The sequence below is a fragment of the Pristiophorus japonicus genome, chromosome 11, assembly GCF_044704955.1.
Source record: "Pristiophorus japonicus isolate sPriJap1 chromosome 11, sPriJap1.hap1, whole genome shotgun sequence".
NCBI lineage: Eukaryota > Metazoa > Chordata > Chondrichthyes > Pristiophoridae > Pristiophorus > Pristiophorus japonicus.
Window position 1 is genome coordinate 37078954 of NC_091987.1, and position 25820 is coordinate 37104773.

The window sequence follows — 25820 nt, forward strand, 5'->3', positions numbered from 1 at the left end:
CCTCCTTTAAAGGTGGCTAAACCTTCCATGTTCACAGTACATATACATAATACCTCGGAGTGCCTTATTTACAGGTATCTTATTTGTGATCAGCTCACAACAAAAACACATTTGTTCACCTTCTATATAACTGACCCAGTGACCCTAAGTTTGCACTTTGTCCACTGTGACCTGGAAGTTGTATTTTTTCAGTAATTAGCCCTTGCAAAATTGCATGTAATAAGGATTAACAATGAGCCTATTTGTGGTAATCTCGCTGGACTAAACTAATCTTGTGCCATGTCTCCAATTACTCGCTTTAGAATGGTGCACATGAAATAAACTCACATCAGATTTAAACCATGTAAACTTATGAAATAGGTGTGAAGCTCAGAAGCTCAGCAAATACTAACAGTATAGTGCATAAACATAATGAGAATGATCTGTAATGGCTCACTTGCCCTTTATAAGACATACAACAGTCCTTAGTTTTGAAAGACAAGATCTTTCTTGCTGCAAAGAAAATTCAATTGGTTGTGTACCACTTTCAGCATTGACATAACATCATATTGATTAATTTCTCCCAAGCAGAGAGTTAACAATCAATCAACAGACAACACAAGACTGCTGAACTGAACTGACCTTAAACAGATTCTTTCTTTCAACCTATTAATTCCAAAGTCGAGATTTTCAGGCAAACTTGATAATACATTCACATCTGGTACAATATACAAATAAAATATATTATTCAAATGTGGAGCTGGAGAAGAACCAGTTAGCACATTTGTGGATTAACAATCTGTTGCTTAGGGTTACTAAACATTCACAATGGACAATCAATCAGCACATGTAGATTACAGAACACGATGTGGCCATCAGCAATTTGAGGCAGCAAAAGAAACTGATCTAAGATCAAAAGACACTGAATACTTTCTTCAATTGCAAAATAATTCAAAATTCTTGATAGCATCATTTATCTGTTTACTTGGATCTGTCCTTCAGTTAGCAGTGGTGCATGGTTTTATTCATTTTTAATTTGAAATGTATGGTCATTTCCAGCTGTTCTTTTGATTTTGTTCATACATTCAGAGCACGAGTTCCTCACGTTTCTGATTTATTTCTGGTTTAACAGTTCAGAAATTTGTTACGTAAATCCGAGAAATCATTAATGAGTTGATTCCATCCTTGCAAGTCATTAATGAGTTGATTCCATCCACTCAATCTTGCAGTAAATATCCAATTTTGCAGCAAAGTGCTTTGAAAAGCTTTGCTGAATGTTCAATACCTTTATCTGCACTCTGCATGTAGTTGTTTCTGTCTCGGTAAAATCTCTGAGCACTCTATTTGGAAGCCTGAATGGACGTTGCCAGCATATCACATTAGCATATTAAGCTGATTCCAGATTGACAAGCAATGATGATGTTAATAGAGAAGTAATGAAAGTTTAGATCATGTCTACTATGAAAAGTCAAATGTTGGAAATGGCTGTGAGCCTGTAGTGACCTGTGAGGCTGGTTGACTTACCACTCAATAATGAATGCATGAAGATGATTAGCATACTGATAACATTGTGTGCAATATATTATAGTGAAAAAGGGGACCACAGTAATCTTGCATACAAGGTTAATAAACTTTTATTTGAGTCGCCTGTGCCATTGCTTAAATTCTACAATCCTAAAGTTTTTGGCTATTGGATTTGTGAAAGCACAGTGTTCACTGTGAGTGAAAGATACCGTATATTTATGTGTGACTCAAGGATCTGACAGGACGGTACGAAAATAATTCTCCACAATGACTTATCTTTTTTGACTATCACCCAGTAATTCTCTTGAAGAAGAAAACCACTTTCACGCATTGAACATTGGTCGGTATAGATTTGCTTGCTACAGTTGAACCTGAATCAGTGCCAGCAACGTATTGGCAGGAATCCCAGATCTCTTTGTCGTTGATATTCCTTATTAAGACTCGAAAACTGATTGCCTCAATGTAAAGCTGTATTACTATTTTTATTTTGTAATGCAGTGGAAATCTGTTTTCCAGAAGACTGAATCTAAACATGTACATCCCCTGTTTGTCAGAAGACCTATTTCCTATCTGTTGAAAATTGTTGATCTAGTCTTTAAAAACTCTCAAACGTTGTCACTTATATTGGTCTATGTAGCTAACGTGCAGAAAGTTTATCCTTTAAATTCGGAGTCTTTTCACACAGGTAGAACGTCCCGAAACTGGAATCCTCGGGAACGAGGCCATTCCAGTTTTCGGACTTTTCCGTATTTCGGAGAAAAAAATCAGACGTCCCGAATATGGAAACCTTTCGGCTGACTTTCGTGTATTTCAGGGTTTCGGAGCCGAAAATCCGATGTCCCGAATCCGGAAATCCTTGGGCCTAGTTTCGGGTATTTCCGGATCTCAGAGATAATCGGACGTCCCGAATCCAGAAACCCTTTTGTGAATTTCCAGATTTTGGAGCATTACATCTGACGCCAACCTTGAGGCCAGGCCAGGTCGCGCCGGGCTGTATATTTTTTGGATTCCTGCTTGGAGAAAGGTATGTACAGCTTTAAAGTCCGCGGTTCAGGAAATATTTATGGATTAAGGAGAAAATCCAACATCCAGAATCCGGAAACTCTTGCAATCTGCATAATGTCCGGTTTTCGGGCAATTATGGTTTTACGAACTCTGGATTTCGGATGTTCTACCTATATGGGGAACAGTGGAATGAACTAATTTAGTGCTTGAAGTCTTAAAGTAAAATGACCCTCCAATATTTATTTGTCATTCCTGCTTTTCCTGAGCCACAAAAATATAAATAGCAAATTCCTTGGGCTGTATTTTGAATGCACTGCAGTGGTCCCTTTAAGGATTGCAGATTAGGCTGTTCAAAACTTAGTACAATTAGATCGAGCTCCGCATATTTGCATCTGGATTTCGCATTCTGGGGTCTTACAACCGGCATTGGGACTCTGATTTGCATAGTTAAGGAGCTAATTGCCTGTTTCAGGTGGGCGCTCTGGGCAACTAAGAGCCAGTTAATATGGCATCCAACGCAATTCCGGCATAGTACAGGAGCGGCAGATCCTGATGCAAAATTTGGAGGTTTTACACTAATTTTACGCTGGAAAAATGGGCAGGCATGAGTTAGCACCAGCAAGGCACCATGGCCTCTGGGAACACAGGATCATAGCATGTCCTGATCTCAGCTCTTTCACTGTGAGAAACTGTTGAACAAATCCACGTACTGCTCCCATTGAGACTGTGAGAAACTGTTGAACAAGTTCCACGTACGGCTCCCACAGGGAATGTGGGAAAACTGGAGGCTGTGGGGAGGAAGTATCATCAAAGCCATTTCTAAGGATCCGCTCATTGTTGGCTTCAGAATACTATTTTCAGAGGACTGCAAACACATTCTTCCACTTGCTATTTTTCCCTGTGTATGGCCCATAATGTGGGACAGGTTCTCCCGCCAGTGTAAGTCTGATTCTTTGCAGGAGAGCCGCTTGGCCTCAGGAATGAAAGGATCAGGGGGAAATGTGAAAGACAAACAAGAGTGAGCAAAGAGGTGGAGGTTTCAAAATCTCTGGCAAGGAAAGTGTTATGTAACCTGTCAACAGAGAATAAAGTTTTGCCAAAAAATCAGGCCACATATTTATCTATTCTGTGCATGTGAGAAAGAAATTACACCATCAAAAAATATTGGTGGGATGGTAATGAAATATATTAAGGTTACAGAAGTCAAGATTTGCATTTCTTTTTCTGCATTTATTCAGTGAGTGTAATGCACAACACACATTTTCAGTAAAGGGCAGCTTTAGAGATTACTTCCAGATGATCAAATATTCAAAACAGTTGATTTTCCTTCACTATTCTCTGCACACACAAAGGGCTCTTTTCCGTATATAATCGAAGGAAGTGCAGAACTATGTGCAGAATGAAGGTGTCATTCTGTCCACCTCTTGCATTTTGTAATGGTTTTTTTGGAATTCATTCTTTTGAGGTTCCTGTCTAAAACCTTGGAGAGAAAACCCCCTACAAATATTTACTAATTTTCCTCTGTTAAGTTTGTAAACATCTTTAATAATGTTTTGAATGCGTACTGTCTCACGATTTATTGCAGTAGTTTATAGGGATTTTCGATGAATGCAATTGGTGCTATTCATTATCCTGTTTACAAAAGGAAAACAGACTCACAGTATTGGAAACAAAAATATCCCATTACCCTGCAATGAACTCTATCCAGTTTATTTAATCTCCTGACCAAAGCCTTTGCAAAGTTGCTTCCTGCATTCCACAAAGTTAATTATGTGAAACCATATTAAATGTCACTTGGGGTCAGTTGCCTCTTAATCTTAAAGCTGTAGGTTGAAGTTTCATTTCAGAATTGGAGCACATAATCTAGGCAGACACTTCAGCATAGCACCAAATGAGTGCTGCATTGTCAATGATACTGTCCTTTGAATGTGGTGTTAAGTTAAGATCCCACCTGCCTGTTTCAATGGTGGACGTAAAGGATCCTATGACACTATTCAAAGAAGACCAGGGCAATTCTTCTGGTGTTCTGGCCAACAGTTATCCCTTAATCAAAATCACAAAAGCATATTATCTGGTCATTCATCTCATTCCTGATTGTGGGATCTTGCTGTGCACAAAGTCAGCGGCTGAGTTTCCGTTCAATGCAACAGAGACTTCACTTCAAAAGTACTTCTTATTCTTTGAAACATTTTGGGACATCCTGAGTTTGTGAAAGGCATAGGGGCCGAAATTCAGGGTACGGATAAGGCCCGTTACCGCCATTTTGTGGCAGCCATGTGGCGGAATTGAGTGGCCGCTGTGTTGCAGTCGATTGGCTGCCATGACCCAAATTCACCTCGGGGTTTTTTCGGCCTGTCCCCACTTCTGCCCTGCTGCTGCCGACCGCTGCAAACGCGAAATCAAAGCACGCACCGCCGCTCTCTTGCATCGACATCACAATCCGCCCGAAATTTAGCTCCAAAAATCGACGATCAGCCGTGCGGTGCCCCCGACAGCTTTTTCTGTCGGGGCACCTTGTTTTGTGTGTGTGCGGCACGGCAGCCCAGCGGCCCTTCAAGGGGAGGGCGCACTGCCGTTGCCGCCCCATGTTTTGTTTTTGCCAGTTGACTTCCCGATCGGCCGGACAATTATTGCCCCGGGTTTGGCCTGGCCACCAACAGGCAGCCTAGCACGCCCTCTTGGGTGCCAGGCCACTGGTCCGGCCGAATCTCTCCCTGGTGGACCAGTGGGCGAATCTACAAATTCGATGCTTCTCTCGCCTTTAAATGAGGGGAGAGACGTGGTGATGCGCATGCGCACTGATGTCACCATCGCTCCGTTGCTGAGTGATAGCGGCAGAGACTCTGTCCCGCCCCCACTTCCGGCCCTCACCAGCACTTACTCCCGCACTACCGCCCCCATTGACCGGCTTCTTGTCCAATCCGAAAAAAACTTCAAATTAGAGAAAATCAATCAGAAGCCCGCCTGATTGCATCCGATGGTAAAAACTTCAAAAGAAAAAGGTAGGTGCGCCAGCTTTCTGGTGGGCCTGAATTCCGGCCCCACTATATAAATACATTTTCTTTATTCTCCAATCTCATTCTAATCAGATAATCATCCAGCTCCTTTGGTAGTTGTTAATTGATGCTTCAGCTGGAAGCCTATCCCACATATCTGTGAGCAAACAATTCTTCTAATCCCAAGTCTTACTTGTTATTTTTATACTTCCGCCCACTAATTCTACTTACATCCAAGATAGATTATCTGCTGCAGCTATATAATGCATTCCTCTCCACAGTTGAAAGTTTTGGATCACATCTCATTTAATGTTCTTCTCGTTAATGCAAATAAATTCAGTTTGCGAATGTCTCTTCAGAACTTAGGGTGCATAAGTCCGAGATTAATCCTTGCTGTTCTCTGCAATGCATAGTCACAAGGCTCGATTCCCGAAATGCAAATGATATTCGAAAAACTGTGCAGCATTTTGGCACTCTACCGTCCAAAGTATTGATCTCAAAGAAACCATTATTAGCAAATTTTGTCGATAATACCTGTAGTTTCACCTTGATGAATGATCAATAATCACCTTTAAAACCTTCTCCTTTCCAACCTTGAACAATGCCATACCATTTTATATTGATATAAATATTTTAAAGGAAACATCTGTAGCAATAAGATTATATGCCATATTAATAATGAAAAATTGTGTATATTTTGTCTTAACTCCATACTCTGAAATTGTGAAATTAACTTCTGGCATTGTTCATTTAAAGAAAGGCACTGTTCTGTAAATATTCTAATATGTGGGAAACTGCAAATGTGCCACTTTACTTGCATTAGGAGGATTTTAATATCTTCAACTGAATTGCTTTCTTGCTCAGTTTCATCACATGAACTTTTGTCAGGGATTATTTATGCTGGTGCAATCAGAAATCCCCAGAAGCCCCTCAGAGATTTCACTGAGGTAGTGCAGGATGATTCGTTCGATTTTTTTTAGATTAGGTCATGAACCTTTGCATAAAGATATATCCAGTGAATTTTCACACTCAGAATCTTCCCTCAGTAGACCAATATGTAGATGTACTCGGGTGAATGTCAGATCTGGACAAACACATTAGATCGTTTTCATGTTTTGTCATATAATAATCCTAAGATTTAAATCTAAGGGCCCAAATTTGGCCAGGAGTTGCTCTGTTTTTTTTGGAGCAACTTGATTTTTCTGGAGTATCTTAAAAATCCCCATTCTGCACATTTAATTTGCGCCAGTATAAGTAAGTTAGGATTTTTTTTAGTTTAGTTTTTTTTCAAAAGGGGGCATTACCAGCCACCTATGCCTGTTTTGGCCACCTAAGCAAGTTTGGACAGCTAATAGTTGCTTCATAGTAACTTAGGCCAGCATATGTGGCCACTTGTGGCCGCACAGAAAACCCTTGCGGAGAGTTAAGAAATCAGCACAGGTAAGTACATTCTAAAGCACTAAGCACTAAACAAAGCACAAAAATAAGCATTCAATAACAAATAAAAAATACAAGGAAGCTGAGAGGACCTGCACCAAGATTTACTTTTTGTGCTTTGTTTAGTTCTTTGTAATAAGCAATTAATTAACAAATAAAAAATAGAAGGAACCCTGCATCTAAAGCACCAAGACCAAAGTAATAAGCAATCAATCGATCAATAAAGAATAGAAGTCCTACCAAAAACACGGCCTGGGAAGGCAACAAGCCGCCGATGAGGGAAACCATTTGGCCAGGGATAGGGGCAGCACGCTTCGGCCCCTCCCACACAGCCTGCAGCACACTCTCACAGGTTCTGGGGGCGAGGAGCTACTGCGCATGCGCGCAGACTCTAGCGCGCATGTGCAGAGGTCCTGGCACTGTTTACAGCGCCGGGACCTGGCTCCGCCCCCGAATCCAGTGGCCATGCTATGCCACCATCGAGGAGAGGCTGGGGAGCGGCCAAACTTGGCCCGAAAGTTTTTGGAGCACTTCGAGGCGGGCAAAAGCGGCGCACCTCTGGTGAGTGTGCCAGAAATCTGTACTGGCCAAATTACTCCTAAGGGAGTAAAGTCTATAAATCAGGCATTTTGGCAAAATGACCTAGCAAGATTCCAATCCTTAATTTCAGAAACTAATGTTTCATCCTATAAGAAAATTGGAGTAAAATTAATAACCTTCCTGATAGATTTCCTCTTTTTGCCCTTTGGAGTAAAGGATTCCCTCGGCGTAACATGAAATGGAAAACCTGGCAGACCCAATCATATATGCATAACAAAGCCCACCCAGCTTACCGTCCATTTCAGTTAATGGGTGGAATATCAGATGGGCTCTGTCACGGGCATCAAAGCTCCCCGTCTGATTTTTCCACTATATGCTGCACCCAGGTGATACTTTACACTAAGACAAAAATCTGCCCCTTTACCTTACAGTCTTGGGCAGAAGACAGGGGTATTTCTCAAACTGAATATTGTATATAGTACTTCAGGAGAATGGTAACAAATTTGGCGAATAAGATGAATTAATGGCCATAGGGTTTAAGCTTCATGATGGAAAAAGTAGACTTTGAAGGCAAATGTGTGGGGCGATCACGAGGAAGAGTGTGAGGAGACTGACTCCTTTTATAAATACAGGTGGATGCGATGAAGGCTTTATATCGGTAATGATGACCGCCAACATCTTATTATGTTTATCTTTGATTTTTACTTGTTAATTTTTCCTGTTTCCTTCTTTGGTCTTCACCCTATGAATCTTATCCCTACCAAGAAGGATCAGCAGCTAACGTATCCCAGGCCATTTCCCATGTTTCTCCAATAACTGGCCGACACAAAAGAGCAGCTGGAGGTGATTCTCCCATGGGTCTGAAACTGCATCCTGTCACATTGTGACAAACTTCTTAATCTTAGTTGAATTTTCTTTTTAACAGCATAACAATTCTAAATACATTGAAAATGACTATACTGCAGCAAATCAAATATTCCACAACATAAGCTTTCTATTAACATTGACGGGAGTAAAGCAGGCTGCTCTTTGATGTTACAGAAGTTGAACCTTTGTGAATACTTCCTATTCGCGCTTGAGTTCAGCCTCCTCCAGTAAAATGTACCCAGCTGCTCCAGTCACATCAACTTACTTGTGATCTAGGTGGATGGTATTTATGAAGTTCGTTGTCAGTATCTGTGCAGGATGAAAGACAGATTTGCATTTATATAGTGCCTTTCGTGACCACTGGACATTCCAAAGCAATTTACAGCGAATGAAGTACTTTTGAAGTGTAGTCACTGTTGTAATGTAGGAAACGCACAGCAAGCTCCCACAAACAGCAATATGATAATGACCAGATAATCTGGCTGGAATCTTACCAGCCCTGCGAGTGCGGCTTTGGAGGTGGGTCCGCTGTCCAAATGGCCAAGATTGACAGCGGGGCAGGATCCCGCTCTGAACCTGCCTTTCCAAAATTTCCAAAGTGTCGGGTCCAGCTGTGGTTCACAGACCCGACAGCAAGCGGCGGACCAGGCAATCAAGATAATTATGAGGTATTTTAGAGGTATTTACCATTTTTGCAAGTTTATCGGCAGCTTCCCGTCGCCCATTGGAAGGGAAGAGAGCCTCCTGGTGTGCTGTGTCTCCCTCTATCAGCATCTGCAGGGAGACATGGGAGAGCCTGGGTGCAGCCGTGCACCTTTGTGCTGTGCTTGTCAGTGTTTGCAGCACCTCAATGCTGTAGAACACTGACAGCACAACTGTCAAAATCAATGTGGCCATGGTACTCTAAAGAAACCGGCTGATGATGCGTTATCAAATGATATCATGGGACCCGCTTTCTTTTAATTGCCCTGGAACCTCACAGGTGGGCTTAATACGCCTCATCAATGGAAGATTCTTCTTACAGTGTGGGCTGGGGTGAGGAGAGGGGTCACCAGCCGCCACCTACCGCGGGCATCCTGGTCTCGCCACGGTTGGCGAGATCGCGGACTCTGTTTTTAGTGATGTTGATTGAAGGATAAATATTGGCACCGGGCATAACCTGCCTGTTCTTCTTCGAAATAGTGCCATGGAATCTTTTACGTCCTCCTGAGAGGACAGATGGGGCCTTGGTTTAGCGTCTCATCTGAAAGATGGCACCTCCGACAGTGCAGCACTCCCTCAGGTGCAATCCCTCAGAATTCAATCTCTTCCTTTCCCAAAATGGCCTATTCTTAAGATACATGTATTTTAATGGCCCAAAATGGTTACAGTGCCATTGCATCACTGGAACTGAAGAGAGACATGGTGCTTGACTCCCCCCACCCCGTACATTTCAGGGTCAGCTCAATTAAATATGCAGAAGCATGTAGGCTGTGTAAATACAGCCTGCAATGTATCAGAGACACTGCGGGGAGGGGCGGTGGAAAACTCCTGCAGGACCGGGATACATTTAAGAACAGCAAAGAGAGAAACCAGGTGTTAATAAGAGGAACTTATGATAACTATATATGTGGGTAAAAAAAAAGCAATTTGGATTTGAAATCTAGTATTCTGAATTAAATCAATTCTTTATTTATTGTGTTTTAGAAGATGTTTGGAGGACAGTTTATAACAGGAAACCTTCTGCACCTCCTTACTAAACATTTGCCTCCTTAAGCAAATCTTGCTTGAGACATCAACAAGGCAGCACAGCGTGGTCTATGGATTCTACACGGGAGTCCATGAAGTGATCCATTTGAAATTTCAATAATATAGAGGGAATTGACAAAAGTGATTGAGAAAAATTGATCACTTAGGTGGATTTGAAAAACTAAAGAATACAAATTAAAAAGAAGGGGCAGTACAGGTTGAACTTCCCTTATCCGGAACCCCCGGGAGCTGGCCTGTTCTGGAGAAGGGATTTTTCCGGACGAGGGGCGGTCATGTTAAATTGGATGGTACAGGTACTGAGCAAGGGGTTATCGGGGCTGGCTGGCTTGGGGCTGGGAGTACGGTAGAGAGATCATGGGGTGGGGCAGGGAGGTGTGATGTTTCGCTGGGTCAGGCCAGCAATTGCGGGTGTCGGCAGCGAAGAAGGACTTCAATTTGTTCATGTCGGAGTTCTGCGCATGCGCCACCCGGTGGCCGGGAATGGTTCTGGACGAGCGGTGGTTCCCGATAAGGGAGTTCTAGGTAAGGGCGGTTCAACCTGTATAAGTGAGTTCAGGAGGCAGTTGGGTCTGTTTCCGATGATGGAGGTAATATGGCCAAAAGCTAGCTGGTGGGGTTAATCCAGCAGGGAAGAAGGACATGTATTTTTATAACTCCTTATTGATGTTTCCCCAAAACATCACAAAATGCTTCACCGACAGTTAATTCCTCAGAAGTGCAGTGGGCTATTTTGTAGACAAACAGGGCAGCCATTTTGTGGCAGCATGATCCTACAAATGATTTTGGTAGTGTTGGTTCAAGCAGGAACGATAGCCAGACACCCAGAGAACTCCCTGCTCTTGTAATAGTATCATAGAACTTTTAACATCCACCTGAAGTACTATAAAAGACAGACAGATCCCTGGTTTAGGATCTCTTCTGAAGGGCGGCATCTCTGATACTGCAGGAGCCCCTGTGCTGTACTAAAGTGTAAATCTAGATTACTTGCTTAAGTCTGGAGTGGAGCTCAGCCCCACTCCAACATCATACCCCTGGGCTGAGAGACTTATCATTGTGGCCATGGGTTTATTTATTATTTGAGGGAATGTGCTGGTGGTAGAGAGAGAGATTGCATGTGTTAGACCATCTGTATTTGCACTGAATGGTTAATTCTGGGAGAACTGTTCCCATCAGTAGAAAAACTAAGCACTGGTTATAAAACTGAGGCAGATGGTGCAAACCTGTGAAACGTTAATCCAATGTATGATTTGCTTCTTGACAACTGCTATCATAACTTAGCTTTGGTAATCAGAGGTGTGGTCTCAGCTATTATAAGTGGGCTTTAGTGGCTGTTATTTGCTATACGACCATATTTATATTTGTAAATTTGAAAGGGTAATCACTTTAACTGTTTAGAAGTCTATCTACAACTAAGCTAACAATGCTTTTAGTATTGCAGGCAGAAATTATTTGTCAAAAATATCTTGTGCTTTCTATTAACCAACACGAGACACTGTAGTTGTAAACTACATAACGATCATCCATAACGATCATCTTTTTCACATGAATACAGAATGCTCTTACAGTTCTCCTCCAGTACCTTTCTCCCAAACTGCACTGTGAAGATAATGAAAATTGATGGCATTTGGTGAATAGGGATCCCTAATTCCAACACCCGCTCTCCCTGAATGCTTTTTGTATTTTTGCAAAATGATAATACTTATGGATAGCCGCAGAAAGAGAACATTTTTCAACTTCATGTGTAGAATAACCTGCTGTGCTAGAAGCTTTAAGAAGTGCTTTCTGCCTGTTATTAGTCCTTTTTTTTTGCGTATTTCTGAAGTACTGGGAGTAATTCTGCCATTTACAGTGAAGGTGAACATTTTCTTGCTACGTGTGCAGAACATTACCTTTTGAACTTATCTGTGCTGGTTTTATAGTCAGGAGATTTAATTCTCTGGTGCTGCTGTTTTGCAGGAATTACAGGATGGAATTGGAAGCCAGCAAGCTGTTGTCACATCTTTGAATGTGACTGGGGAGGAGATTATTGGACAGTCATCGACAGCCGACGCTGGCATCCTCAAGGAGAAGCTCAGCAACTTGAACAGACGTTGGCAGGAGATCTGCAGACAGGTGGATGAGAGAAAGAGAAGGTAATCTCATGGCTATCCTACTATATTTCATTGAGGAGCTGTTCTTGATATGCAGTAACTAACCTTTCCTTTATCCATGTTGCAGTATTTATTTTAAACACAGATGACATAGCCTAGTCTTTGCGACATGTTTGAAACACAAATAGCCTAATCACCAAGAATTTCCTCAAGAATTCTCCCGACCAGTTGCTGTAACTTCAGAGGAACATTGGTGGAGAGATGCATTTCAGCCGATCTACCGCTGAAGTCATTGCAGCTAATCAAGGAGATTCCTGTCGGTTGTCTATTTGATGATCTAGTGGGATTACTGCCTACTGCATCCCAACAAAAGCATTTCACCACCGATTAGTATAAGCAAACTGAGGTTCTTTATTGGTCCATTTCAATTATTTGTTGTTGTGGATTTTTAATTAAGTTTTTCCGATAAGATATATGAAGAACAATTCACCTATTTAACAGGGAATTATATTCAAAGCTTCAATGTACTTATGAGTGAGTACAGGTTATTAGGGAAATGGCCCAGCACAGTGGTTTAGAGCACTTAAAAGTGACTGCAAAAGAAATCACTGTCGTGAACCTGATCTCCGTCTAGATGTCTTTAGCCTTCTTATTATTTAGGACACAATTATAATATTTGCTTAATGTTAGGGGCATTGAGTGGCCGGTTTTCAATGCTGCACCAACTATATTTTTATTTTATGGACAAGCTGACCAAATTGAACACCTGTGCTGTTTCTGTGTTGTGTTCTTGGATTGTCAACAATGTACGGGATATTTGGATATAAGGTTAGAACTAAAGCAGCCTGGAAAAGCATTTTCTTAGAAACTGATGGTAAAGCCCATTTCGCACACAGACTGAACTAATGATTTGCAAATAGATATGAGCCTGGAGTTTAACCCGGCCCAAATGGCACAAACTTGTTGGGTGCGTCGTCAAAATGACAGTCAGTGGGTTTGTGCCATGTCCACGTCACGATCCCACCCACCGCAACTTTAACTCAGTGCAAACTGGAGTTAGGAGGGCAGCCCACCCCCCCAGCAGGTGGCAGGTGTCCCTGCCTAAAGACATCATTGGCGCGCAACACAATCTTAACTCCCGGGATTGTGAGACCTGCACCGCGCCGAACCCGCCAGTAAAAGCTGGTAGCAATCAGCGTCGGGCGAGAAGAGGAGTTTCTCTTAGACCTACAAGGACCTCCTCTTCCCCCAGTCTTTCCCTGCCCGCCCCTCCACCCCACCCCCCCAATCTCCAGCCGCAATCAGTCCGGACTCCCAGTCCTCACTTACATTGTCGTGGATCGTTCCCTTGAGAACCTGAAGCATTGGCCTCCCACCCAGTTTACTGCTCCCGCCATATATCATTGCTGCTGGTTTCGGGCGATAGAAAGTCCAGAGAAATGCACATGAGGCCTGAGAGTTAAAATAGCCCAAGCCTCACACTCTCACCTGTCTGCGGTGACGAAAAAAATGATTCAGAAAGGAAAGATAGACAATGAAAGTAAGCTAGCACGAAATATGAAAACAGATAGCAAGAGTTTCTACAGGTATATAAAAAGGAAAAGAGTGGCTAAAGTAAATGTTGGTCCCTTAGAGGACGAAACAGGGAAATTAGTGATGGGGAACATGGAGATGGCAGAAACTCTGAACAAATAATTTGTATCAGTCTTTATGGTCGAGGGCACTAAAAATACCCCAACAGTGGATAGTCAAGGGGCTATAGGCGGGGGGCAGGAGGAACGTAACACGGTCACAATCACGAAGGAGGTGATACTCAGTAGGTTAATGGGACTAAAGGCAGATAAATCCCCTGGACCTGATGGCTTGCATCGTAGGGTCTTAAGAGAAATAGCAGCAGGGATAGTGGATACATTGGTTGTAATTTACCAAAATGCCCTGGATTCTGGGCAGGTCCCAGCAGATTGGAAAACTGCAAATGTAACACCCCTATAGGAGGTAGACAAAAAGCAGGAAACTATAGACTAGTTAGCCTAACATCTGTGGTTGGGAAAATGTTGGAGTCCATTATTAAAGAAGCAGTAGCAGGACATTTGGAAAAACATAATTCAGTCAGGCAGAGTCAGCATGGATTTATGTTTGACAAATTTGCTGGAATTCTTTGAGGATGTAACGGACAGGATGGATAAAGGGGAACCAGTGGCTGTGGTGTATTTCAACTTCCAGAAGGCATTTGACAAGGTGCCACATAAAAGGTTACGGCACAAGATAAAAGTTCACGGGGTTGGGGGTAATATATTAGCATTGTTAGAGGATTGGCTAACAAACAGAAAACTGAGAGTCGGAATAAATGGTTCATTCTCGGGTTGGCATTCAAAAACTCGTGGGGTGCCACAGGGATCAATGCTGGGACCGCAACTATTTACAATCTATATTGACGTCTTGGATGAAGGGACCGGGTGTAACGTAGCCAAGTTTTCTGATGATACAAAGGTGGGAGGAAAAGCAACGTGTGAGGAGGACACAAAAGACCTGCAAAAGGACATAGACAGGCCAAATGAGTGGGCAAAAATTTGGCAGATGGAGTATAATGTTGGAAAGTGTGAGGTTATGCACTTTGGCAGAAAAAATCGAAGAGCAAGTTACTTTTAAATGGAGAAAGTTTGCAAAGTGCTGCAGTACAGGGGGTCCTGGTGCAAGAAACACAAAAGGTTAGTATGCAGGTATAGCAAGTGATCAGGAAGGCCAATGGATTCTTGGCCTTTATTGCAAAGGGTATGGAATATAAAAGCAGGGAAGTCTTGCTACAGTTATATAGGGTATTGGTGAGGCCACATCTGGAATACTGCATACAGTTTTGATTTCCATATTTAAGAAAATATATACTTACTTTGGAGGCAGTTCAGAGAAGGTGCATTATATTGATTCCAGAGATGAGGGGGTTGACTTATGAGGAAAGATTGAGTAGGTTGGGCCTCTACTCATTGGAATTCAGAAGAATGGGAGGTGATCTTATCGAAACGTATAAAATTATGAGGGGGCTTGATGAGGTGGATGCAGAGAGTATGTTTCCACTGATAGGGGAGACTAAAACTAGGGGGCATGATCTTAGAATAGGAGCCACCCACTTAAAACTGAGATGAGGAGGAATTTGTTCTCAGAGGGTTGTAAATCTGTCCAATTCGCTGCCTCAGAGAGCTGTGGAGGCTGGGACATTGAATACATTTAAGACAGAAATAGACAGTTTCTTAATAGATAGAGGAATAAGGGGGTTATGAGGAGTGTGCAGGGAAGTGGACCTGAGTCCATGATCGGATCAGCCATGATCGTATTAAATGGTGGAGCAGGCTCGAGGGGCCATATGGCCTACTCCTGCTCCTGTGTCTTATGTTCTTCTGTTCTGATGTTTTCTACTCCCCCACAGCCCGATTGCCCCAAATGTGAGCCGAGTTAAAATCAGGCCTTCTGTGTGTTTTAAAGCTACAATGCTAAACATGGCACTCTTTATTGATATCTGCCAATATGATGACAATTAATTGGCAAAAGTCTATGGGCAAAAAATTGAATGGAGCAGCACCACCTGTTGGTGCCTGAGAGGGGCACTAATGGGACGCTAAACGCTTACCGCCAGAGCGCTGTCAGTGCCTCCCGAGAACTTGATTGGAGGTTTACTGGCGGCACTAACAGTTAGAGCTGCGCACTCTAGCGCCATCTACTTGGTGACGCAATGCGCGTGCAACGCCCCGATAGTGCCGCAGTTGGGAACTTCTGGGTTCGCCTGCCTTAGCGCCTGGTGCTAATCGCACCAGAGAAAGCAGGCATCCCGGAAGCTCTCCGGGCAATACTGAAACGGATCATAGAAACATAGACATAGAAAATAGGTGCAGGAGTAGGCCATTCGGCCCTTCTAGCCTGCACCGCCATTCAATGAGTTCATGGCTGAACATTCAACTTCAGTACCCCATTCCTGCTTTCTCGCCATACCCCTTGATCCCCCTAGCAGTAAGGACCTCATCTAACTCCTTTTTGAATATATTTAGTGAATTGGCCTCAACAACTTTCTGTGGTAGAGAATTCCACAGGTTCACCACTCTCTGGGTGAAGAAGTTCCTCCGCATCTCGGTCCTAAATGGCTTACCCCTTATCCTTAGACTGTGACCCCTGGTTCTGGACTTCCCCAACATTGGGAACATTCTTCCTGCATCTAACCTGTCTAACCCCGTCAGAATTTTATATGTTTCTATGAGGTCCCCTCTCATTCTTCTGAACTCCAGTGAATACAAGCCCAGTTGATCCAGTCTTTCTTGATAGGTCAGTCCCGCCATCCCGGGAATCAGTCTGGTGAACCTTCGCTGCACTCCCTCAATAGCAAGAATGTCCTTCCTCAGGTTAGGAGACCAAAACTGTACACAATACTCCAGGTGTGGCCTCACCAAGGCCCTGTACAACTGTAGCAACACCTCCCTGCCCCTGTACTCAAATCCCCTTGCTATGAATGCCAACATGCCATTTGCTTTCTTAACCGCCTGCTGCACCTGCATGCCAACCTTCAATGACTGATGTACCATGACACCCAGGTCTCTTTGCACCTCCCCTTTTCCTAATCTGTCACCATTCAGATAATAGTCTGTCTCTCTGTTTTTACCACCAAAGTGGATAACCTCACATTTATCCACATTATACTTCATCTGCCATGCATTTGCCCACTCACCTAACCTATCCAAGTCGCTCTGCAGCCTCACAGCATCCTCCTCGCAGCTCACACTGCCACCCAACTTAGTGTCATCCGCAAATTTGGAGATACTACATTTAATCCCCTCATCTAAATCATTAATGTACAGTGTAAACAGCTGGGGCCCCAGCACAGAACCTTGCGATACCCCACTAGTCACTGCCTGCCATTCTGAAAAGTACCCATTTACTCCTACTCTTTGCTTCCTGTCTGACAACCAGTTCTCAATCCATGTCAGTACACTACCCCCAATCCCATGTGCTCTAACTTTGCACATCAATCTCTTGTGTGGGACCTTGTCGAACGCCTTCTGAAAGTCCAAATATACCACATCAACTGGTTCTCCCTTATCCACTCTACTGGTAACATCCTCAAAAAATTCCAGAAGATTTGTCAAGCATGATTTCCCTTTCACAAATCCATGCTGACTTGGACCTATCATGTCACCTCTTTCCAAATGCACTGCTATGATCATCAGGTGAGTGGTTAGAAGGTGAGGTTTTTGCCATTTACATACACTTTATTTAGCTTCGCTTAATTTTGTCCGATGTTTAAAAATGTTCAAATCACCTCCCGTACATTTATTTTGAATCTTCAGGTGGTCCAGCTGACCTCCACTTTTTAGGCACTAGGATGCCAGTTTCCTAGTGCCACCACTTCATTAGCGCTCCTGCGCAAGCGACCTGCAATTGAACTTTAGCGTCCAAAGAGGAGTGTGGAATGCTTCACTTAGCGCTCCACTCCCCTCTTGGAGCACTAAAAATCAATATCCTGGTTGGAGGCGGTAAACATTGCCCGGCGCCCGTGGTGTTACCGCCTCAAACCGGACGATAATCAATTTTTCTCCCTATGAGTTGTAATTGACACTCGTTGTGTACTAAATGATAAAATTCCTTATCTAGAGACTTTTGATGGAAAATGTATCAACTTTGACAAGGGACAGAATTACAAGAACAGCGAAAGCACCCTTGTCAAATGAATGAAATATTTGGCTTTGGTGTTGATTAGAAACTTCGAGGACAAATATTCGGCATGTGTTCAAGAAATCAAAGTCCTTTGGCACCATTTGGATCAGACTAATACATGCGTGCGTCATTCATTAACAATGCATATTTCTTCTTTATTGCTTAATTTAACAATATTCATATCATTTATATGTAAAGTATTTTTTTTACTGCAAGCCATTAAATTTGGTGAGAAGGTGGAATATGCTCAATTTATTTTTCTTTTCGGGTTTTCATATTCTCCCCTTACAATATTGTCTGTAAGTTCTTGTTTGTAAACCACCATCAAATATTTAGAGCAACAATGCATTATGCATTAGCATATTTCTTTCAGGTTGTTTGAGGAGGATTGCTGGCTAATTTTCATCTCTTCTTTCACCTGCCGAGTCCAATTGCTTTTTTATAGGAACACTAACAGCAGGAATGGTTGCACTTATTTGTATCAGACATGTGGGGCATATCAGATTCTGCAGAGCTAAGCAATCTTGGAGGCAATTGTTGTGCCAGTTTTCACACTGTAGGTTTCTCCTGAAGTGTCTCATTTAATATATTACTTTCCATTTCTGCTCAATATAAAATATGTAAGGACTTCTTGCTTTGTTTGCAAGTTTAAATCATTCATTGCTAGTTAAGATTCTGAATCTGTGGTCACATTGTAAGCCAAGGACTACTAAAACAATTAGAATGTTAAAGTATAAAAAAATCAGACCCATTGAGTATAAGTCCAGGTAGGTAATGCTATTACGACGTTAAGTATTAGAGAGATCGCACTTAGAGTCTTGGACCAAGTTATAAAACCACAAGGAAAGGTACAAAAGACAATGATCACATTGGATATTAACATAATGATCCATGAAGAGTGGATAAAATGAGTTAAATCGGTTCTTGAAGCTTGGATACAGTGGGTCATGATCTAATTTTTTTAAATCATCAGGATTGGTTGGTAAATGGGAATAGTCTTTTATGTTAAACCAGGAGAAGAACTGATGGATATGATTAGGAGCTAAGGAGATTCTGGGCTAAATATAACAACATTTGTAGAATTAGCAACTTGATGGAACAGTCTGCTGCCAAGCAAATCGAATGGGGTTGCAGCATCCAAAAAAATCATATTTTTCTTTCAATAAAGAGTAAACACATATACACTTAGAAGAAAGGCAGGAAGAGCTGAAGGTGGTCTCAGCAGGTAAATGGTCTTTTTTCATCCCTTCATTCTTATGTTTTTGCATTGTTATCAACTGCATAGCAATCTTTGTAAGATGCCAGCTGTCATTAGTATAGCATTGCAGAGTCAATATAGACGGTAGCAAATGACAATCCAGTTGCAGTGGGCGCTAACTGGTATGCTGTGATTGGACCGAAGTTTGCTTTACAATCTCAGCAGGCCATCTTCAACAATTTTCAACAAGTGAAACTGTCTTTGCTTTGCACTGAACTGTACAAATAATAATTGCAATTTGAAAAGTGAATAAGTTGTAATTGCGTTATCATAACCTGCTGTCACAGTGTATTTATTGTAGTTTTAAAACTTCCAGGAGTGCACCAGCACTTTCTCACCATGTACGCTTCTGTTGAGTTTAATTTAAAGAGTGATATTATCACAATAAATAGATCAGCACCTGATAATGCTCGGAGCAGCCTGCTCCAGAAACTCTGCCGAAAAGGCACCACATTGATTGCCAGGGAAAATCTGTAACGCATACTTTTGCAATCTGTAGTGCCCTTGAAGTTTTAATGATTTATTTTAATAGAGCGATGAGTTGATTTTTATTGGACTCTCCTCCCCTCTGCTTACTGGTAATTTGTCTTCCAATTTGTGGAATATAATTTAAAAAGGCACCATCTCCTGTATGGGGAATTTTCTGGTTGGTTTGAGATAAAATCATTCAACAGATTGAGAAATTCCTCAGCAATTTTGATCAATACCAGTAGCTGAACCAAATTCTGCTTTTGCTTCAAAACCGAAAACCAAGTACGATTGTTACTTTCGAAAACTTGGCAGCACATTGCTCTGATTTTAGCTTATTTCAGTGTTACGTGCCCATACTTCCTCTGTCCAGGGCACTGACCAGAAGCTATCTGTTACTATCTTGGATGCTACTGAATATGGCACACGAATAAAAGTAGAATGGGGGCAGAAGCAAAAGATAGAAAGAAGAAAAGTAAAAGTGGAGGGCAGAGAAACCCAAGGAAAAATCAAAAAAGGCCACATTACAGGAAAATTCTAAAGGGGCAAAGTGTGTTAATAAGACAAGCCTGAAGGCTCTGTGCCTTAATGCGCGGAGTATTCGTAATAAGGTGGACGAATTAACTGTGCAGACAGCAATTAACGAATATGATATAATTGGCATCAGGGAGACATGGCTTCAGAATGACCAAGGCTGGGAACTCAACATCCAGGGGTATTCAACATTCAGGAAGGATAGACAGAAAGGAAAAGAAGGTGGGGTAGCTGGTTAAAGAGGAAATTAACACAATAGTAAGGAAGGACATTAGCTGGGATGGTGTGGATGGAGCTGCAGAATACCAAAGGGCAGAAAACGCTAGTGGGAGTTGTGTACAGACCACCAAACAGTAGTAATGAAGATGGGGACAGCATCAAACAAGAAATTAGGGATGTGTGCAATAAAGGTATAGCAGTTATCATGGGCGACTTTAATCTACATATAGATGGGCAAACCAAACTGGTAGTAATACGGTGGAGGAGGATTTCCTGGCGTGTATTAGGGATGGTTTTCCAGACCAATATGTCGAGGAACCAACTAGAGGGCTGGCCATCCTAGATTGGGTGATGTGTAATGAGCAAGGACTAATTAGCAATCTTGTTGTGCGAGGCTCCTTGGGGAAGAGTGACCATAATATGGTAGAATTCTTTATTAAGATGGCGAGTGACAGTGTTAATTCAGAGACGAGGGCCCTGAAAAGGAAAGGTAACTTCGATGGTATGAGACGTGAATTGGCTAGGATAGACTGGCAAATTATACTTAAATGGTTGACGGTGGATAGGCAATGGCAAACATTTAAAGATCACATGGATGAACTTCAACAATTGTACATCCCTGTCTGGAATAAAAATAAAATGGGGAAGGTGGCTCAACCGTGGCTAACAAGGGAAATTAAGGATAGTGTTAAATCCAAGGAAGAGGCATATAAATTGGTCAGAAAAAGCAGCAAACCCGAGGACTGGGAGAAATTTAGAATTCAGCAGAGGAGGACAAAGGGTTTAATTCGGAGGGGAAAATAGAGCATGAGAGGAAGCTTGCTGGGAACATAAAACTGACTGCAAAAGCTTCTATAGATATGTGAAGACAAACGTAGGTCCCTTGCAGTCAGATTCAGGTGAATTTATAATGGGGAACAAAGAAATGGCAGACCAGTTGAACAAATACTTTGGTTCTGTCTTCACGAAGGAAGACACAAATAGCCTTCCGGAAATACTAGGGGACCGAGGGTCTAGTGAGAAGGAGGAACTGAATGAAATCCTTATTAGTCGGGAAATTGTGTTAGTGAAATTGATGGGATTGAAGGCCAATAAATCCTCGGGGCCTGATAGTCTGCATCCCAGAGTACTCAAGGAAGTGGCCCTAGAAATTATAGATGCATTGGTGATCATTTTCCAACAGTCTATTGACTCTGGATCAGTTCCTATGGACTGGAGGGTAGCTAATGTAACACCACTTTTTAAAAAAGGAGGGAAAGAGAAAACGGGTAATTATAGACCAGTTAGCCTGACATCAGTAGTGGGGAAAATGTTGGAATCAGTTATTAAAGATGAAATAGCGCGCATTTGGAAAGCAGTGACAGGATCGGTCCAAGTCAGCATGGATTTATGAAAGGGAAATCATGCTTGACAAATCTTCTAGAATTTTTTGAGGACGTACCTAATAGAGTGGACAAGGGAGAACCAGTGGATGTGGTGCATTTGGACTTTCAAAAAGCTTTTTGACAAGGTCCCACACAAGAGATTGATGTGCAAAATTAAAGCACATGGTACTGGGGGTAATGTACTGACGTGCATAGATAACTGGTTGGCAGACAGGAAGCAGAGAGTCAGGATAAACGGGTCCTTTTCAGAATGGCAGGCAGTGACTAGTGGGGTGCCACAGGGCTCAGTGCTGGGACCCCAACTATTTACAATATACATCAATGATTTAGATGAAGGAATTGAGTGTAACATCTCCAAGTTTGCAGATGACACTAAGCTGGGTGGCGGTGTGAGCTGTGAGGAGGATGCAAAAGGCTGCAGGGTGACTTGGACAGGTTAGGTGAGTGGGCATATGCATGGCAGATGCAGTATAATATGGATAAATGTGAGGTTATCCACTTTGGTGGCAAAAACACGAAGGCAAAATATTATCTGAATGGTGGCAGATTAGGAAAAGAGGAGGTGCAATGAGACCTGGGTGTCATGGTTAATCAGTCATTGAAAGTTGGCATGTAGGTACAGCGGCAGTGAAGAAGGCAAATGATATGTTGGCCTTCATAGCCAGGGGATTTGAGTATAGGAACAGGGGGCTCTTATTGCAGTTGTACAGATACCCATCTGGACAATTGTGTTCAGTTTTGGTCTCCTAATCTGAGGAAGGACGTTCTTGCTATTGAGGGAGTGCCGCGAAGGTTCACCAGACTAATTCCAGGAATGGCAGGACTGACATATGAGGAGAGACTGGATTGGCTGGGCCTGTACTCACTGGAGTTTAGAAGGATGAGAGGGGATCTCATAGAAACATATAAAATTCTGACCGGACTGGACAGGTTAGATGCGGGAAGAATGTTCCTGATGTTGGGGAAGTCCAGAACCAGGGGACGCAGTCTTAGGATAAGGGGTAAGCCATTTAGGACTGAGATGAGGAGAAACTTCTTCACCCAGAGAGTGGTGAACCTGTGGAATTCTCTACCGCAGTCAGTTGTTGATGCCAGTTCATTGGATATATTCAAGAGGGAGTAAGATATGGCCCTTACGGCTAAAGGGATCAAGGGGTATGGAGAGAAAGCAGGAAAGGGGTACTGAGATGAATGATCAGCCATGATCTTATTGAATGGTAGTGCAGGCTCGAAGGGCCGAATGGCCTACTTCTGCACCTATTTTCTATGTTTCTATGAATAAAGATCAGCAGTCTGCATAGGATGTGTGCCAAGATCCAATGAATGCATAAATCTTTGAATGTGAACTATATTTCTCTATCCCTTCAGTTCCCGACACATCTTGCTATCTTTAGTGTGATCACATTGAGTCATACCTCAATGCTATGAGTATGAGACTGATGTGACATTTGTGTGCTGACGTGCCGCTAGGATATTTTTGACAAGATCCAGCTGTAACTGGGCCATTCAATAACGCTGCTGGAAATGAAAGGACGAGAAATGCGATTAAGTGGAATGATGGGTATCTAGCACATATAAGAATACTACTGATAGGTTTTTTGAAACATTTTATTGTTTGTGACTTGCAGTATTACTCGAGTATGGTGTTGAAATTTCAAAACATATTCTTGGTTCTGAAAAGAAAATACAAAGATGTTTCAGGGCAAAGGGTTATTACAATTTACTGCAGCTACCAGTATTAGATAATAACCAGTCGGAAACCAAGGAGGCATTTTCTTCACAGCTAGAAATATCGGAAACCTCTTTAAAATTTGTTTTTATTATTACACTTATTTTGATCTACTATACAAGTATTTCATGGATTTTACAGCATTGTTTCTTTCTTGAATTGACGAGTTGACATTAGTGCTGCATAATACATATATATTAGTACCAGAGGTGTGGTGCAGCAAAGGAAATGGTGCTGCCTCCATGCTCGGGTATCTCAGGTGGGCTTAGTTCCTGGGCTGGCTCGGAACAAATGGGAGGTCTGGTCTATTTTGAGGGCCGGACGTCATTAACATCAATGCCTCAGGTGGCTGGTAACAAATGGGCTCAATATTTGGTGGCCTGGTGGGCATCCTGGTAAAAGGTCAGGGATAACGGCACGTGGAGGGGTGGGAGCTCAGTCTCTTCCTGTGGAACTTGGAGGAACAAACTGTTCACTAAGGAGGACACAAACAACCTTCCGGATATAAAAGGGGTCAGAGGGTCTAGTAAGGAGGAGGAACTGAGGGAAATATTTATTAGTCGGGAAATTGTGTTGGGGAAATTGATGGGATTGAAGGCCGATAAATCCCCAGGGCCTGATGGACTGCATCCCAGAGTACTTAAGGAGGTGGCCTTGGAAATAGCGGATGCATTGACAGTTATTTTCCAACATTCCATTGACTCTGGATCAGTTCCTATCAAGTGGAGGGTAGCCAATGTAACCCCACTTTTTTAAAAAGGAGGGAGAGAGAAAACAGGGAATTATAGACCGGTCAGCCTGACCTCAGTAGTGGGTAAAATGATGGAATCAATTATTAAGGATGTCATAGCAGCGCATTTGGAAAATGGTGACATGATAGGTCCAAGTCAGCATGGATTTGTGAGAGGGAAATCATGCTTGACAAATCTTCTGGAATTCTTTGAGGATGTTTCCAGTAAAGTGGACAAAGGAGAACCAGTTGATGTGGTATATTTGGACTTTCAGAAGGCTTTCGACAAGGTCCCACACAAGAGATTAATGTGCAAAGTTAAAGCACATGGGATTGGAGGTAGTGTGCTGACGTGGATTGAGAACTGGTTGTCAGACAGGAAGCAAAGAGTAGGAGTAAATGGGTACTTTTCAGAATGGCAGGCAGTGACTAGTGGGGTACCGCAAGGTTCTGTGCTGGGGCCCCAGCTGTTTACATTGTACATTAATGATTTAGACGAGGGGATTAAATGTAGTATCTCCAAATTTGCGGATGACACTAAGTTGGGTGGCAGTGTGAGCTGCGAGGAGGATGCTATGAGGCTGCAGAGTGACTTGGATAGGTTAGGTGATGGGCAAATGCATGGCAGATGAAGTATAATGTGGATAAATTGAGGTTATCCACTTTGGTGGTAAAAACAGAGAGACAGACTATTATCTGAATGGTGACAGATTAGGAAAAGGGAAGGTGCAACGAGACCTGAGTGTCATGGTACATCAGTCATTGAAGGTTGGCATGCAGGTACAGCAGGCGGTTAAGAAAGCAAATGGCATGTTGGCATTCATAGCGAGGGGATTTGAGTACAGGGGCAGGGAGGTGTTGTTACAGTTGTACAGGGCCTTGGTGAGGCCACACCTGGAGTATTGTGTACAGTTTTGGTCTCCTAACTTGAGGAAGGACATTCTTGCTATTGAGGGAGTGCAGCGAAGATTCACCAGACTGATTCCCGGGATGGTGGGACTGACCTATCAAGAAAGACTGGATCAACTGGGCTTGTATTCACTGGAGTTCAGAAGAATGAGAGGGGACCTCATAGAAACGTTTAAAATTCTGACGGGTTTAGACAGGTTAGATGCATGAAGAATGTTCCCAATGTTGGGGAAGTCCAGAACCAGGGGTCACAGTCTAAGGATAAGGGGTAAGCCATTTAGGACCGAGATGAGGAGAAACTTCTTCACCCAGAGAGTGGTGAATCTGTGGAATTCTCTACCACAGAAAGTAGTTGAGGCCAATTCATTAAATATATTCAAAAAGGAGTTAGATGAAGTCCTTACTACTTGGGGGATCAAGGGGTATGGCGAGAAAGCAGGAAGGGGGTACTGAAGTTTCATGTTCAGCCATGAACTCATTGAATGGCGGTGCAGGCTAGAAGGGCTGAATGGCCTGCTTCTGCACCTATTTTCTATGTTTCTATGTTTCTATGTTCCTTCTAGCCCCACAAAAATAATTTTAGTTTTAATCGCTTTTGGCCTCTTATCGTCTTATCGTCTTTTATCAGACTTTACTGAGCAGAGTGAACACAGCGGACGCTCTGCCCAGTCAGCAATTAAAATGCCATTGGGGTCCTGTGTGCATCA

At 42.6% G+C, this 25820-nt stretch overlaps 1 protein-coding gene across 12 annotated transcripts in view; it reads left to right on the forward strand.

Moving 5' to 3' along the window:
• The window catches only part of dmd (dystrophin), a 2299423-nt gene that overhangs the window by 1559359 nt on the left and 714244 nt on the right, over nt 1–25820 (forward strand). For all 12 annotated transcript variants that reach the window (XM_070893344.1, XM_070893337.1, XM_070893339.1 and 9 more), the window contains one exon: nt 12054–12229. In XM_070893344.1, the coding sequence (XP_070749445.1) occupies nt 12054–12229 (176 nt within the window). The remainder of the gene's footprint in view (nt 1–12053; nt 12230–25820) is intronic.